Source organism: Orcinus orca, chromosome 7, assembly GCF_937001465.1.
Source record: "Orcinus orca chromosome 7, mOrcOrc1.1, whole genome shotgun sequence".
NCBI lineage: Eukaryota > Metazoa > Chordata > Mammalia > Artiodactyla > Delphinidae > Orcinus > Orcinus orca.
In genome coordinates, this window is record NC_064565.1 from 85,747,867 (window position 1) to 85,766,515 (window position 18,649).

The following is an 18,649-nucleotide window of genomic DNA, read 5'->3' on the forward strand; positions in this document are numbered from 1 at the left end:
TCTACCTCACTAGGTTGCTGCAATCATCAAATCAGATAAATTTTGTGAACCACTCTGTAAGAGGCAACCACTATATGAATATGAGGTATCAATACCTTATAGGCATCTTTTCAAACAAGAATAATCTGTGTTAATGTGGCAGGCCAAGATTCCAGTCAAATTCACTTAATTTTTAAATCTGATACGTTTCTTTGTTTAAATTTATTCTATTGAAGTATAGTTGATTTACAATGTTGTGTTAATTTCTGCTGTACAGCAAAGTGATTCAGTTATACATACATACATATGTGTATGTGTATATATATATATATTTTTTTTTCATATTCTTTTCCATTATGGTTTATCACAGGATATTGAATACAGTTCCCTGTGCTATACAATAGGACCTTGTTGTTTATCCATTCTATATATAATAGTTTGATATGTTTCTGATTGAAAGCTGAAAATGTATTCCTTTTTTTTTAAAATTTATTTTTGGCTGTGTTGGGTCTTTGTTGCTGCGCGCGGGCTTTCTGTGGTTGCAGCGAGCGGGGGCTGCTCTTCGTTGTGCTGCGCGGGCTTCTCAGTGCGGTGGAGCATGGGCTCTAGGCGCGCGGGCTGCAGTAGCTGTGGCACGCGGGCTCAGTAGTTGTGGCTTGTGGGCTCAGTAGTTGTGGCACGTGGGCTCAGTAGTTGTGGCTCGTGGGCTCTAGAGCACAGGCTCAGTAGTTGTGGTGCACAGGCTTAGCTGCTCCGCGGCATGTGGGATCTTCCCGGACAAGGGAACGAACCTGTGTCCCCTGAATTGGCAGGCGGATGCTTAACCACTGCGCCACCAGGGAAGTCCCTGAAAATGTATTCTTATGAAGCTTAAAAACCTTATGCTAAGTGAAAGAAGCCAGACACAAAAGGTTATATATTGTATGATTCCATTTATATAAATATCCAGAATACACAAATCCACTGAGACAGAGAGCTGACTGGTAGTTGCCAGGGGCTGAGGGGAGAGGGGAATGCAGAGTAACTGCTTAATGGATACTGGGTTTCCTTTTGTGGTGACAGAAGTGTTTTGGAACTAAATAGAGGTGCTGGTTACACACACTGTTAATGTAGCAAATGTCACTGAAATGTATACTGTAATTAATTCTATGCTGTGTGAATTTCACCTCATTTTTAAAAAAAAGAACCATAAAAATTATACATAGACACATTAAAAAAGGCTTAAAGAATGATGCTGAATAAAAACTGCTTGGTATTAAAAACAACAGTAACCTTTAAGTCCCAAGAAGGAATCTGGTGTCTTCTTTTTTAATCATTAAAGGGCTAGTAATAACAAACAACTTAGCAAGCTGGGCACATAAGTTATTATATATAATAGACATGTCCAAATACTCGAAGTCTATGGACCTCATTTTAAGACAACAACTTTCTAGAACTGCTTGATCATACTCCCAAACCTACTTATGCTACAAAGCCATCACCAAATCTCATCCATTAAGTTTTTATTTTTAAGTCAGGTTTATTGAGATATAATTTACATAAAATAAAATTCACTCTTTTTAAGTACACTGAGTTTTGACAGATGTATACAGTCATGTAACTATGGCCACAATCAAGATACAGAACATTTCTATCATCCCCAAAAAGTTCCCTCCTACCCTTCCACAGTTGATGCCCTGTCCTCCATTCCTTAGTTTTGCCTTTTCCAAAGTATCATATAAATGGAATCATACACCACATAGCCTTTTGTGTCTGGCTTCTTTACCATGATGCTTTGAAGATTCATCCATGTTGATATATGTATCAATAATCATCTCTTTTTATTTCTGAGTATTCCTTTAAATGGATATACTGCAGGCTTCCCTGGTGGCGCAGTGGTTGGGAGTCCACCTGACAATGCAGGGGACACGGGTTTGTGCCCCGGTCCGGGAAGATCCCACATGCCACAGAGCGGCTGGGCCTGTGAGCCATGGCCGCTGAGCCTGAGTGTCCGGAGCCTGTGCTCTGCAACGGGAGAGGCCACAACAGTGAGAGGCCCGCATACCGCAAAAAAAAAAAAAAAAGGATATACTGCAATTTGTTTTTAAGACTTTCATTTTTTTCCTGCCTATAATTCACATTCATTGTACAAAACTTGGAAAATATAGAAAAGTATATATAAAAAAAAATAAAAATCACTTCTAATCCTAAAACTAGGAATCGTGGCTCATGACATTTTGATGTATCTCATTCCAGTCTTTTTTCTATTCGTATGATATGCACATAATTGAAAACACATTATATTTAATTTTGTTTTCTGCTTTTGACCATTTCTTACTTTATCATGCGCACTCATCAACATAAAAAGTTATTCAAAATAATTTTATTTTATCATTATTATTTTTTCAGCCACGCAGCATGTGGGATCTTAGTTCCCCAACCAGGGATCGAACCCATATTCCCTGCAGTGGATGTGTGGAGTCCTAACCAAAAGACCACCCAGGAATTCCCTCAAAATAATTTTAATAGCTATATCCATCTATAACCTGTGGATGTGCCAATGTGTATTTAACCCTGTATTATAGACATTTAGATTGCTTTTATTTTTTCCCTATTATGAATAATGTTTAGTTGAACATCTCTGTTCATAAGCCTTTGCATTTGATTTTGTCTTTAAGGTAGATTTCTAGAAGTAGAATTATTGGCTCAAAGAATATGAACAATTTTGATGCTGTTGATACATACTGATAAATTATTTCCAAAAAAAGTAATATGAACTTTATTCCTGCCAAGAATTCATGAGATCTTTACTAATCTGGTATATAAAAAAATAGTTCTCATTTAATGTATAGTTCATTGATAATGAGTTTGAACCTCTGCCACATTTATTTCCTTTTCTGGGAATTTTATGGCCATGAACCTTATACATTTATTTGTAGTAGGGTTGAGCTGGTTTTCTAATGAATTTAAATAAACCCTCTTTATTATAAGGGTAATCTTTGTCCAGTTAATGCAACACTTTTATCCAAGTTTTTTATTAGTTTCTAAATTTTATTTATAATGTTTTATGTTTTAAAGTTAATACATTAAATATTATGTAATCAAACTTCTTTGTCTTTATGTTTTATTTTAAGTTTATAATTTCTTTCCCTATTAAGAAATCAGTTATTTGCTTACATTTCATTATAGTCTACAATAGTTTCATTTTTCATTCATAAATCTACCTGGGATTATTTTCATAAATGATGTGAGGTTAAAGTTCTGTTTTTCTCCCAAATAATCTATCCTTTTTTATTGGTATTTAATGCTTTCTTATCACATAGTGATTTTATTCTTATAAATTTAATGGATTTTACTCCTGATCTCTGCATCTATTCTTGTACCAGAAAGACATGGTTTTATTAGTATAGAGCTACATATAGTATTTTGGCCATCAAACAGAGTTAAACTCATCCCTCTAATGACTTCTACTTCCCAAAATGTTTTGGGGTATTTCACCTGTTTATTCTTTCAAAGGAATTTTAGGATCATTTCCTCAAGATTCCCAAAGAGGTCCATTGATATTTTGGTAGGAATTGTGTTAAACCTATAATTTAATCTGAGAAACACTGACATCTTTATAATATTCAGATTTCTCATTCAGGATCATGGTATGTCTCACAGTAATCTTCATCTCTTCTTTTTTATAGATGGATAGATGGATGGATGGACAGATAAATACATTTTAGCAGTTTTCTTCGTAAAGGACCCAAGCATTTCTTGGTGGCGCAGCCTAGTTATTTTTGTTTATTGCTATTGTGAATGGGATTTTCTCCTATAATTTCTAATTAATTTACCATAAGTAAGCTGCTAATCTTTATTTATATTGTATCTAGCTAGTTTAGTCTACTAAACTCATCATTTGAAATACCTTTAGTCGATTATTTTCGGGTTTTCTACAAAGACATACTGTCCACAAATAACAATAACTGTCTTCTTCCTTTCAATAGTTCTTTCTCTTACTTCTGTTTCCTGTATTATGGCTTTCCACAGGCCTTCCAGAACTTTGTTAGATAACAATGTTACTCTATTGCATGCTTTCTAAAAAGTTAAAATCAGTCACATGCTTTGTTAAAGTCAGTGATCCCAGCTCTCTGCTCCAGCTTCCTGAGTCAGTGTAGAAAGAAACCCAGCCAGGCCCTCCCAAAGCTTCCCAGGCAGCCTGCTAGTCCAGCGGCACAAAAGGAGACAAGAACACCAGGGGGGTAGTTCTTCAACTTAAGCCCAAGTGTCTCAAAGTCAATTCAATCTCAAGTAATAAGCTTAAAGAGAATAGCATTTTGTTCAACACACTTCATCCTATCTGTTTGAAGGGCGTGATATGAAAAGAAAAAGGAGGAAAACTGAGTGGGGCAAAGTTGAGGAAAAAAAGGATTGGTACTAGCATCCTGCCTGAAAGAGGAACAGCTGATAGTTTTAAAAAGCCTCTTCCTTTCCTTATTCAATCTTACATGACTTGCAATGTCTGTCTCTACCAGCTTTTAAGATCATTTGAGGACTGAGATGTGTCTTATTTATCTTTGGACAATTTTAGGACTTAATTATAGTGCTTGCACCTAATTGACACTCAATACATGTTAATTAAGAAAAAAAACTTTGGCATAGAACAGTTAACCCTCTGTGATCTTTAAGCAAGTGGCATGTCTCTCTGAGACTTCTTCTCCTCTTCAATAAAATCGTAAACCAGCATACAGGCTTGTTTTAGGACTAAGAGATACTGAATGTAAACTACATATCACACTGAATATCAAGCAGCATTACTATTATCAATTCACATAAGCAGCTTGGTAAAGACAGTCAAATTTCAAAGTGTGCATTTAAAGAATATTTGTTTTCTAAGGGCTCTTTAGATATCTTCCCAACATGATTTTCATTTTCTCTCTCTCCCTTTATTTTTTTTTGATTACACATTTTATGCTTAATTTAGAGGTATACTTCCTAGGACAATGCTAGGTACACAGTAGGTGCTACAGAAACTCTTTTTATTATTTTTTTTGTAATAAATTTATTTATTTATTTTTGGCTGTGTTGGGTCTTCGTTGCTGTGCGCGGGCAGTCTCTAGTTGCAGCAAGCGGCGGCTATTCTTCGTTGTGGTGCGCGGGCTTCTCATTGTAGTGGCTTCTCTTGTTGTGGAGCATGGGCTCTAGGCGCGTGGGCGTCAGTAGTTGTGGCTCGTGGGCTCTAGAGCGCAGGCTCAGTAGTTGTGGCACACGGGCTTAGTTGCTCTGTGGCATGTGGGATCTTTCTGGACCAGGGCTCGAACCCGTGTCCCCTGCATTGGCAGGCGGATTCTTAACCACTGCACCACCAGGGAAGCCCCAGAAACTCTTTTTAAATTGAACTAAATAAGCATAACTAACAAAAGTGTATTTTAGGTTACTGTATTGTAGATTATTAATAATACCTAGCAATTCATGGGGTTTAAAAATTTGTAAGTAAACTGCCTCAGTGTTACTATAAGGTGACAACTACCTGGACCCACACCAAAAACATTTTCTCAAAAAAAGAAATGCTGTATTTGAACTTGCTTTGTCTTATTAAGGAAAAGTCTACTTTCTGCCATGAAATGAAAGAATTGTACTGTACCTTTTCCTTCCCAGGCATCAAAGGCATCCATCATTTCCTTCAATTCTGCTACTGAATAATAGCTCCAAATATACTGAACATTATTTCCTGCCTCCCTAGAAATATTACAAAAGGTAATGAAAATATACTACCTAGGTATATATACAGCTAATAGACACTCAATAAGTACTTGTTAACTAAGGGAAAAAAATATGTAGGTAATGAGTAGTTGTTCTTCTGTGATCCTTAAGCATATATATATATATGTATATATATATATATTCTATATACGACATACTAGATGAGTATAATATACTATACTTACGTACTAACCTACATTTAGTCTCTTTTTACTGCGGTAAAGTATTTGTTAATTCCACAATATAAACTGTGCAGACAAATCAACAAATCCTTAAAATAAGTTTTCTTAAAAAAATCACCTAACTCCAGTAAAGTTAGAAAAGGTTCAACTTTGACTAAAACTTTCCTAGCACTATGTCAGGCACTTATATATCATATACAAACATCCCTGCCTGTAAAGAATTCAGAAAATGATAACATATTAATTATCTAAACAGCAAGCTCATGTGGTCGTGCATTAGTCACTGGCATGTGACCCAATCCAATCTCTCAGAGAATTAAAAAAAAAAATTTTGCTAAGTGAATTGACTAGTATAAATGAGATTACAGGGAAAATATTAACAGAATAACCCTTAAGAATTTAACATGTTCAAGGCATAGAATTTTAAAGTTGGGAGGGACCAGATGAAAAGTCTTTCAGCATTTCTCAAACCAGGACACCAAGACACAGGCCAGTGCTGGGTCCCTCAGTGGGCCTGCTGACTTCTAGGCCAGGCTTCTGTCCCTGGACTATAGTGGAGGGGAGATACCCAGGCATGTGGCTTTTCTTTTCTTTCTTTCTTTTCTCTTTTTATAATGCCTCTCAGGGCATTCTGATGACCACTCCCAGTTGAGAACCACTGTACTAGACCACGTAGATGGCCTATTGCTTATACAGATGTGAAATGGTCTGAATTACAACCTCCTCATGAAACAGGCCTATCTCGACAGCTATGAGATTCACTCTGTCTGTTGAGAGGTGCTGGCTTCTTTCCTAGTCAACCACATATTCCATTCAATAATACCTCTTAGAAGAGACCAAGACTTTATTTTGTTCCTTTTCATATTTAAACGCAGACATACCTTTTAAAAACGCATTTACTGTGAATTCTTCCTCCCAGCTGCTTATCAATTGCATCTGTTCCATCAGTTTTTGTGGAATATACACCAATAATTCTACTCTCACAGCTTGCACCAGATGTGTTAAGATAGTGGAGAACCCAAACTGTTGGTTTATTGCAAACTAAACCATACGAATCACAGAAGTCTGTTAAAGCCTGGGGCAAAAAAATATATAAAATTTGAATTTAATTCTGGAGTAAAGTCAAAATGAATTTGCTCTATTACTTTCATGTAAAGCTGTAATTTCAGCTGGTCATAACGGAAATAAAAAGATTATATATCTCAGCCTACTGTTTATGCCTTTAAAAACCAAACCATTTGTTGAATTTGGGGTATTGGGGGAGGTGAGGCAAATTACCACCCAAAAACCCAAAACCTTCTCAGCTAGAGAATCTTTTTCCACATGGAAATTATGTTTTACTTCCTCTTCCTTTAGACTCACTACCAACATCATTTTAAAATCTTCATATAATAAGCAAAAGTTAAAATTCTTTCTTTTCCCTTTCTTTTCCCCCCGATTTTCCATTTGACTCAATCTTCCTTTTACCTCCTACTGACTTGCCCCATAGTTGATACTTATTCTTAACTCCAAATCCAATCATGGATTTACCAGATTAACTTGTTCTTTTACACTGAAAGATATGAATATATGAACTCGATATATACTGTCTGAACTCATTTGGCATTTATCCACCTATTTACTCAATCACTTGAATACTAAGTACCTATGTGTGAATAATAAGCACTGTCTAAGGCCTTGGAGACATAATGGTGAGCAGGAGACAGGGTCCCTCCTTGAGTTTACAGCTGATGCAGAAGACAGACATTAAATAAGCCATCAGCACACAGTGTAAGAAGTGCTACTAGGTAAGCCTACGAGGTGCTAAGGGGCACAGAGGAAGAGGGCTTCACCCAGTGGAGTGGTACAGGCCTTCCCTGGGAGAAACAGCATTATTGCTGTGAGCTCTCTGAGGACAGGCACTCTTTTCTGTTTTGTTTTGTATCCCAAGTCCCTAGAAAAGTACCTGATACAAAGGAGATGCTTAATATTTACTGACTCAGTGAAGGAAAAGAGGACCCTGACATATGTTGCATTTTCATTTAATATTGCCATCTAACTCCTGTATTGGCTTTTATCTTCACTTGCACATCTATGAAAATCACCAACAACATTATAAACCATTCAAGGGCAAAAACTGCATGTCATATTTCTTTGTGTCCCACACAGTCCCTAGAACAGGGTCCTATATGTCAAAAACATTTGAAATAAATAGGAGTTGGCTGGCAGAATGAATGTTTGCATGCTGTGTCTGTTGTGCATACAAACCAAGAATGAAAGACTATAAAGGTGAATGTTAATCTGTCCCAACTTTCCAGTTAGGCTTTTTCAGCCCCACTCTGCAGATATGGCAAACAGCATCAAAAGACTGTTCGACAACTCAGTTTATAAATAATTCCAATAGCAGAACCCATACAACCATGCAAATTCCCAAAGGGGATCTGGAACCAAATCAACTTTCTCTTCATGCTGCACTCCTAATAACCATACTGTCAGCTTGCTCTCCTAAACACTGACATCCAACTCAAAGAATTCAAACCAATTCAAACCACTTTTCACTATGAACAATTATCTAGGAAAAATATTTTTCTTAGATGTTCAAGGTGCTAATTAATAGTAAATATAATACTTATCAATAAGACAAAACAGATGAAGCTGTTCAAGTCATGTAAAGACATTTCAAATGTGATTTAAAACAGAAGCATCTTAAAAAAAGATTTACTGATCTCAAGGTGAAGTAATCAAACTAATGTTTTAGCTTAGTAACAAACTGCTACACTCACTAAATCAGGTAAGGGATTTTATACAATCTTTTATTTATCATGACCATCCTTTTAAAATATCATTTCAGTAAATGAATTAATCCCACTATACCCTCACATACTACAGTACTGCTCTTAATTTAAGAAGAACTTCAAGAGCAGAAGAGTTCTATTTAAAAAAGCCATCAGAAAGTGTTAAACATTCAATGAGGAATAAAAACTCCATAAACTTTGGGGTGGCGTGGTAATACACTTTCCTAGAATACAATTTTGGCCTTAAAAAATGAGTAGTGGTAATTAAGAAACATGTCTTCAAAAACTGTAGAGAAGTAACAATATGTTACTAAATAACCAAGAGATCACTGAAGAAATCAAAGAGGAAATCAGAAAATACCTAGAGAAAAATGACAATGAAAACACGATGATCCAAAACCTATGGGATGCAGCAAAAGCAGTTCTAAGAGGGAAGTTTACAGCAATACAAGCCTACCTCAAGAAACAACAAACATCTCAAATAAACAATCTAACCTTGCACCTAAAGGAATGAGAGAAAGAAGAACAAACAAAACCCAAAGGTAGTAGAAGGAAAGAAATCATAAAGATCAGAGCAGAAATAAATGAAATAGAAACAAAGAAAACGATAGCAAAGATCAATAAAACTAAAAGCTGGTTCCTTGAGAAGATAAACAAAATTGATAAACCTTTAGCCAGACTCATCAAGAAAAAGAGGGAGAGGACTCAAATCAATAAAATTAGAAATGAAAAAGGAGAAGTTACAACAGATACTGCAGGAATACAAAGCATCCTAAGAGACTACTACAAGCAACTTTATACCAGTAAAATGGATAACCTGGAAGAAATGGACAAATTCTTAGAAAGGTATAACCTTCCAAGACTGAACCCAGAAGAAATAGAAAATATGAACAGACCAATCACAAGTAATAAAATTGAAACTGTGATTAAAAATCTTCCAACAGGACTCCCCTGGTGGCACAGTGGTTAAGAATCCACCTGCCAGTGCAGGGGACACGGGTTCGAGCGCTGGTCTAGGAAGATCCCACATGCCGCAGAGCAACTAAGCCCGTGCGCCACAACTACTGAGCCTGCGCTCTACAGCCCGTGTGCCACATCTACTGAGCTCACATGCTGCAACTACTGAAGCCTGCGCACCTACAGCCCGTGCTCCGCCACAAGAGAAGCCACCGCAATGAGAAGCCCGTGCACTGCAATGAAGAGTAGCCTCCGCTCACCACAACTAGAGAAAGCCCACACGCAGCAACAAAGACCCAATGCAGCCAAAAATAAAGTAAATAAATTTATAAAAAAGAAAACTAAAATTTAAAAAAAATAAATTAAATAAATAAAAAATCTTCCAACAAACAAAAGTCCAGGACCAGATGGCTTCACAGGTGAATTCAAACAAACATTTAGAGAAGAGCTATCATCCATCCTTCTCAAACTCTTCCAAAAAATTGCAGAGGAAGGAACACTCCCAAACTCTTTCTATGAGGCCACCATCACCCTGATATCAAAACCAGACAAAGATATGACAAAAAAAGAAAACTACAAAGCAATATCACTGACGAATATAGATGCAAAAATCCTCAACAAAATACTAGCAAACAGAATCCAACAACACATTAAAAGGACCATACACCATGATCAAGTGGGATTGATCCCAGGGATGCAAGGATTCTTCAATATACGTAAATCAATCAATGTGATACACCATATTAACAAACTGAAGAATAAAAACCATATGATCATCTCAATAGATACAGAAAAAGCTTCTGACAAAATTCAACACCCATTTATGATAAAAACTCTCCAGAAAGTGGGCATAGAGGGAACCTACCTCAACATAATAAAGGCCATATACCAAAAACCCACAGCAAACATCATTCTCAATGGTGAAAAACTGAAAGCATCTCCTCTAAGATCAGGAACAAGACAAGGATGTCCACGCTCCCCACTATCATTCAACATAATTTTGGAAGTCCTAGCCACGGCAATCAGAGAAGAAAAAGAAATAAAAGGAATACAAATTGGAAAAGAAGAAGTAAAACTGTCACTGTTTGCAGATGACATGATACTATACATAGAGAATCCTAAAGATGCCACCAGAAAACTACTAGAGCTAATCAATGAATTTGGTAAAGTGGCAGGACACGAAATTAATGCACAGAAATCTCTTGCATTCCTATACACTAATGATGAAAAATCTGAATGAGAAATTAAGGAAACACTCCCATTTACCACTGAAACAAAAAGAATAAAATACCTAGGAATAAACCTACCTAGGGAGACAAAAGACCTGTATGCAGAAAACTATGGGACACTGATAAAAGAAATTAATGATGATATAAACAGATGGAGAGATATACCATGTTCTTGGATTGGAAGAATCAATATTGTGGAAATGACTATACTACCCAAAGCAATCTACAGATTCAAGGCAATCCCTATCATATTACCAATGGCATTTTTTACAGAACTAGAACAAAAAATCTTATAATTTGTATGGAGACACAAAAGACCCTGAATAGCCAAAGCAGTCTTGAGGGAAAAAAACGGAAGTGGAGGAATCAGACTCCCTGACTTTAGACTATACTACAAAGCTACAGTCATCAAGACAATATGGTACTGGCACAAAACCAGAAATATAGATCAATGGAACAGGATAGAAAGCCCATAGATAATCCCACGCATCTATGGTCAACTCATCTATGACAAAGGAGGCAAGGACATACAATGGAGAAAAGACAGTGTCTTTAATAAGTGGTGCTGGGGAAACTGGACAGCTACATGTAAAAGAATGAAATTAGAACACTCCCTAACACCATACACAAAAATAAACTGAAAATGGATTAGAGACCTAAATGTAAGACCAGACACTATAAAACTCTTAGAGGAAAACATAGGAAGAACACTCTTTGACATAAATCACAGCAAGATCTTTTTTGATCCACCTCCTAGAGTAATGGAAATAAAAACAAAAATAAACAAATGGGACCTAGTGAAACTTAAAAGCTTTTGCACAGCAAAGGAAACTACAAATAAGACGAAAAGACAACCCTCAGAATAGGAGAGAGTAATTGCAAACAAAGCAATGGACAAAGGATTAATCTCCAAAATATATAAACAGCTCATGCAGCTCAATATTAAAAAAACAAACAACCCAATCCAAAAATGGCAGAAGACCTAAATAGACATTTCTCCAGAGAAGACATACAGATGGCCAAGAAGCACATGAAAAGCTGCTCAACATCACTAATTATTAGAGAAATGCAAATCAAAAATACAATGAGGTATCACCTCATTGTCAGAATGGGCATCATCAGAAAATCTACAGACAACAAATGCTGGAGAGGGTGTGGAGAAAAGGGAACCCTCTTGCACTGTTGGTGGGAATGTAAATTGATACAGGCACAATACAGAACAGTATACAGGTTCCTTAAAGAACTAAAAATAGAATTACCATATGACCTAGCAATCCCACTACTGGGCATATACCCAGAGAGAATCATAATTCAAAAAGACACATGCACCCCAATGTTCATTGCAGCACTATTTACAATAGCCAGGACATGGAAGCAACCTAAATGCCCATCAACAGACGAATGGATAAAGAAGAAGTGGTACATATATACAATGGAATACTACTCAGCCATAAAAAGGAACGAAATTGAGTCATCTGTAGAGACGTGGATGGATCTAGATACTGTCATACAGAGTGAAGTAAGTCAGAAAGAGAAAAATAAATATCATATATTAACGCATATATGTGGAACCTAGAAAAATGGTACAGATGAACCGGTCTGCAGGGCAGAAATAGAGACACAGATGTAGAAAACAAATGTATGGACACCAAGGGGGGAAAGTGGCGGGTGGTGGTGGTGGTGGTGGGATGAATTGGGAGATTGGGATTGACATATATACACTAATATGTATAAAATGAAAAATAAGAACATGCTGTATAAAAAAATAAAATAAAATAAAATTCAAAACAAAAGAAATAAAGGTATATAATACAGTTAAAAAATATTGTAAGAAGTATAACGGTCTCATTTTGGTTTATGTTACAACATGGGCTATACAAAATAACATACACTGCTTTGTGCATAATAAATGTATAATAAATGAATATTAGATAAACATTCATACATATATTGTAAAATTAAGAAAATGCCAAGACCTTTTTAAGTTCTATATTTGACCTTAAAGAATATGTCTCCATTTCATTGGCCAAGTGGTCAGACAGGCTGTACGGATAAGGGATGCCAAAGTAATCAGCCTCTTCCTGCAGAGCAATGCGGGTTTGCTCCTCTGTGGGAATGTGAACTTCTCCGTGAAGATAATCCAAAAGGTATTTAAATAGATGTCCATCACGGTCAATAACACAAGCCCCTAGAAAATATTCAGTTCAAAAATGATTGAATAGATACAAATGACCACGGTAAAATTTCAACATGTCAAACTAGAATTAGACTGAAGACCTCTACAATTAGAAATGTTTCTTTCTCAAAAGAAAGTTAATATCTAGTGTTCAAATAGGTTTAGTCAAATTTGGGGAGCCTCTGTATTCTCACCTACAAGGAAAACGTATTCTGAGTTCCATTAGAAATCAAGGACTATATTCCCACTATGGCCTCTGCAAAAGCCATGGAGACCTTAGACTGCTGGTAGAAACAGAAGCTTACCACTAATCTCAACCCAGCTGGGCCAGGAAAGGTGTATGGAGTTCCTCCCTAATGAGGGTATAATGAGGTCCAGCATTTGTATGTCAGTGACCCTACAAGTCGACCTGCAGTGTTGCCAACAAATAAACCCTGGGTTCCTAGCTATGGGCATGCCATTTGTTCAGACTTATTAGGTTAGTTCCTTTGTATGAAACTGTAGAAAAGAAATGCTATACTGGTACTACTTTATGATAAAAGACTTTTTGTAGACAATTCAGCAGAATTAAGAAAACAAAAAAACACTTCTGTGTGAGGTTACTCAATGATTTCCTTCCTCCCTTGATTAGTTTAAGACGGGATTAAGAAGGTAAAAACTTAGGGGCAGAGGAAACAACTCAGTCCCTGCTTACCACCTTTATACCAACAAACTTTCTGTCCAGATGGACATCCAGTCCTGGGCACCAGACATCAGTGAGTTTTCCATTCTTCCAACTGCCATTCATCTGGCAAAGCAATCTCTCCAGACCCAGGGTTACTGACAGCCCCTCATGCTCTGAGCTCCTCAATCCCTTTTTTCTAACACAGACCAAGAGTGGGTTCTACGAGCCCCAGAATGCCTAAGATGTACAAAAAGCCTTACTTGCTCTGCTGAAGTTTCTTTACCACCAGTAGTAGGTTCAGTGAACCCCAGAGCACTCAAAGCAGAGAGTGGCCCCAGGACCCTAACCCTTGTATTTTACGGTTTCTTCTGAAACACCAATTTTCAGTCCTGGGTGACTGACGGTATCACTGAACTGATGTTTTCTTAGGCATACACATCTGCCCACACAAGGCTCTGCAGCTGGACTAGGTGTGAGTTTAACACTAATTCTACACTGACAGTACCTGCCCTGTCAGCTATGAGGGCAGCTCCTTTCTTCAGAGAAATACATTTTTTAACTTGAAGAACACAGAGAGAAGCTAATATATTTAATCAGGCTCAATATCTTTACCCATTGAGTTGTATGAATGGAACAACTTTCAAAATATGATTAATCCCCATAATTAGGTGATGGTTGGCCTTTACACACATTCACTTTTTTGTCAACTTTTAGCGACAGCATCACAGATTCTAGAAACTGGTATTTAATTTCTCCATGTACTTAATGAATCTCCATACAGTCCCAATGATCTCAGTAATTAACAGAGTAAGCTAATACATTCTGTTGTAATTAGAAAAATTAAAGGGAATTTAAACTAGACTCCTATTTTAATGAACATTCATGATAATGCTTACAGACTTTAGATATTTACCTGATTCATCTGTTTTTAGAGGAAAACGACCACTGAACATGGATGCCAGCATTGAGTCCTTAAAGCGGCACAAGGACTGCCGCCTGGCTGTGTAAATACAGCCACCCACGTTCAGTCGAAGAATATCCAACACCTCTTCTTCTGCCTTGTGACCTTCCATTGGTCTCTCCGACACCTGAAGTTTTGCCTCGAAACACTTTCAGAAACTGCAAAACAATGGTGGTCACAGTACCCCTCTGTAAAAACAAAGGACAATCACCATTGACATTTCCAACAATACATGAAATAGGTAATAAAAATAAATACATTCTAAAGTGGTTTAAGACAAATTCCTCAGCACCGGCAATACTGAATCGAAGGACTTAATGTAATACAAAAGAAGTTTGAGATATGCTGAGAAGCTGGAAAACTCTGGCTCAGAGGATTTGTAAATGATAATAAAGTATTACCAACCAAATCAGAGCTGTTGAAATGACTGTTTAAAGAATTAAATGAGATAATGCATTGTCTGTTACATATAAAGCAAAGGTGAGGCATGCTTATGATCTTCAGTATTCACATATCTTTTTAAACTACAGTAAGTCTGAGGGAGCTGTGTAGACTTGCAGAGGGGAACAGCATGTAGCATGGAATCAGGCTATTAGGCTCTACCACTTACTAGCCTGGGACCTTGGGCAAATGCTTATCCTCCTCTGCCTGTTTCCCCATCTCTAAATTGGAGGGAAGGATGATGCCTACCTCAAAGGACTATCAGAGGAATAACTGACAGAAAATATAAAAAGCATATAGAACAGTCTCTGGCTCAGAGTAAGTACTCAATAAATGATAAATATTATCTATAATAATATAAAAATTTACAAGAGGGTATATACTGAAGGACTTTATATTGGCTCTGGAGATTTAAGGAAACATAAGAGCAGAAATTATTAACAACAGTAGTTGTAATTCTTAAGTTAGGTAACTAAGGAATATATAATTTATCAACTGAGATCAGAATTCCATGTATACCAAAAGCCAAACTGGTCCAGAAGAACAACAGATGACATCTCTCAATCATGTGGCTTCTTCCCTCTGAAATAGCTGAACCTTTAGAGACATTTTAAGGATTTTATTTCTTAATCCATTCTGGAGATAGATGAACCACAGCTGACTGTGGCATTCCTACAGAACCTAAAACAATACCCTGAGGAAAAGTGTCCTCCCAATGTATCTTCACATTTCATAGCAAGTGTAAAATGGCTACCAATAGGCTCAACTACATGCATGGCCATTCACTTTGCCATCAACTTTGAGCATCTTTTCATAGATGCTCCAGTTTAGCCAATTTCCAATAAGAGAAGGAGACCATTAGAGTCTGAGGAACACCATGTGTGTGAAACACAGTAGACAGAAACTATTATGGGCCAACAGTCCAGCCTTCAGAACCCACTTATGAATGTGACTTTCTACACTGCCTAAAAGTCCAAGGAGCAGCCCAACAATGAACCATGTGAAAGAACCACTTCTGAGGCCTGGAATGGAACTGGTTCACGCTGTCCCTGTTACCAGCTCCCTGGAATCCTATCTATTCTTCAAAGCTGCAGGCAAACCTCACTGCTTACATGACCTTCCCAAGCACCCCCAGTTAGAATCCTTGCACAGTTGTCCCAGATATACTTTGTACCCCTGTCCACATATTATTCCACTTGACTAATCCCTAATTTGGGGGACTAAATTAGTCCCCTAAATTAGCATCACCCTTAACAATTCCCATTTACTGAACGCTATGTGCCAGCCACTGTAGGAGACACTTGACAGACATTACCTCATTCACACAAAAGCCCTACTGGGTAGGAGTTACTGTCCCTACTGACAGGTGAGGACACTGGAGAAAGAAACAGTAATGTGTGCAGGGCTAGGGCTGCCCTGCCATAAGTGGTGGAGTCAGCCCCAATCCAGGTCAGCAGGACCAACTCCAAGTTCTTCCAGCTGCACCCCACACCGACTCCTTCAGCACCGTTTCACTCCTAAGGCTCCTGACCTGGGCACTTCACTCACTAAGCGTCTGTCCGTCTGAAGACTCCGGTGGATGGCAATAGGAACATAGCAGCACCCTAGGCGCAAGGATTCAAGAGATACCCCTAAGGCAGAGGACCATCACCATTTCAAGGCCAGTCACAGGGCCCCACCTTCAAACGCACCCACTTGCACTCCCTGCTGGGTCGACAGTGCCCAGCCCGCGGTTCCGTGACCACCTGCACCAAAACCATCAGGGACACTTTGCTGAAAATGCAGATTCCCGGACCACGACATAGACTCTGGTTCAGAAAGTCTTAGGTGGGGTCGGGAGTCCCCCCCGCGGACACTACTTTGAGAAACGCTCAAGGGACTCCCACGACGCGGGACGAGAGGTGAGGGGCTGGGACACCACAAAGCCCCGCGGGGGTCTCCCCGCGGTCCTGGGATCCCGAATCGGCCCGAAGCCCGAGCCTGCAGCCCCGGGCGCCCGTGTTAACAGCGCGGCCCGGGCCCTTCCTCAGGGCGCCCTGCCGCCTCCCGGGTCCGCGGCCCACCCGGCGCTCCGCTCCTCCGCAGGGGATGGGCGGGGTAGGCGGCCTCCCCGACTGACCTGCGGCCCGCCCGGCCCTTGGCAAGGGCGCCGGACGCCACGGGGCCCGACACGGAAGTGAGCGCCTCCCCGCCTGCTCGGCAACTCGTGTAGCAGCGAGGCTCCAGTGCCGCCTCAGCGCGTCTCAGCCTGGCGGCGACGGCCGGGAGACGAAGGCCCCACCCCGGACACGCCCAGGACACGCCCCTCCAGGGCCCCGCCCCCGGGCTGGTTCCCCCACCTCCGGCCGCCGCCGCCTACTTTGGGGAGGGCGCGAGGTCTGGCAGTCTCGGTACAATGCCGGGAAAGGAAAGGACACGCAGAGAGACGCAGGCTGGATCCCCGAGGGACGGTCTTGTCCGTTCAGAGGCGGCTCTTACACATGAAGAAAACAGCACCGAAGTTGCGATCGTCTAGGGTCAGTTAATAAGCGGTAAGAGTTAGGATGAGTTAGGTCTTTTCACTTCTAGGTGAGGGAGGGCCCTTCCCTCCAAACTGGGTTGCTCAATGCCAAGAGTCATTCATATATTGCACTTGAATGTTTGTGCATTTGGATAGTGTTTGTGGCTTACAAAGCTGTTTCACACAGAGCATTCTTGTTTTATTTAGTCTGTGTGACAGCCCTATATTTTTATTCCTGTTACAGTAAGGAAAATTGAGGCAGGAGCAAACCTTTATTGAATACTTCTGTACCCCTGAGATTCTGCTAAATGCTTTGCGTGCACTAATTTCCTCTTAACAGTAACCCCAAGAGTTCTTTTGGTTTCCAGCTGCAGCCTACCTTGTGCAAGAGACTTTGCTAGGTATTTCAAAATGAATAAAACACAGTCCTATTCTCAAGGTACTCTCCCAGACTCAATAATAATTGGTTCCTAATTTTTCTCACCGTGTCTTAGAAGGGAATAAGCCAGTGAGAGGTAAACCCCTCAGATATTGATAGTACCCAGGAGAGGAGGAAGGTTTGTTCAACCTACAATTACTGAGCACTAGCTATGGACCAGACACTGGGAGTGGAGGACTGAACAAGACAATCAATGTCCCTGACCTAATGTCCCATGGCATTTCCATTCTAGTGCAGCAGTCAGAAGACTTTATCTGTAAATATTTTAGGCTTTTATATATCTATATATAAAATATTTTTAAATATTATGGGTCATACATAACTACTCAGCTTTGCTGTTGTAGTGTTAAAGCAGCCATAGATAATACATAAACGAATGAGAGTGACTACGTTCTAACTTTATTTATGGATACTGAAATTTGAATTGCATATAATTTTCATGTGTCATGAAATATTCTTAAATATTTCAAACACTTAAATATGTAAAAACCATTCTTAGAGCGTGGGCCACCCGTGGATCATAATTTGCCTACTCCTGTTCAAGTGGCAGAAACAGACACTAAGCAAAATAGTTACAGACAGTGATAACCACTTGGGAGGAAATAGGATAATGTTGGATGGAG

The 18,649-nt window shown here is 38.9% G+C and overlaps 1 protein-coding gene across 3 annotated transcripts in view; it reads right to left on the bottom strand.

Annotated features, from left to right (window-relative positions):
- KCTD18 (potassium channel tetramerization domain containing 18) overlaps positions 1-17,362 on the bottom strand; it is a 29,027-nt gene extending 11,665 nt beyond the window's left edge. The window contains exons 1-6 of one of the 3 annotated variants that reach the window (XM_033430404.2): positions 17,207-17,327; positions 16,619-16,691; positions 14,599-14,834; positions 12,822-13,033; positions 6,767-6,960; positions 5,585-5,679 (exon numbers count right to left, since the gene is read on the bottom strand). In XM_033430404.2, the coding sequence (XP_033286295.1) occupies positions 5,585-5,679; positions 6,767-6,960; positions 12,822-13,033; positions 14,599-14,758 (661 nt within the window). In that variant the 5' untranslated portion in view covers positions 14,759-14,834; positions 16,619-16,691; positions 17,207-17,327. Of the gene's footprint in view, positions 1-5,584; positions 5,680-6,766; positions 6,961-12,821; positions 13,034-14,598; positions 14,835-16,618; positions 16,692-17,206 lie in introns of all 3 variants that reach the window. The other 2 variants (XM_033430396.2, XM_049712326.1) reach the window with 2 other exon arrangements.
- Positions 17,363-18,649: the final 1,287 nt, after the last annotated feature.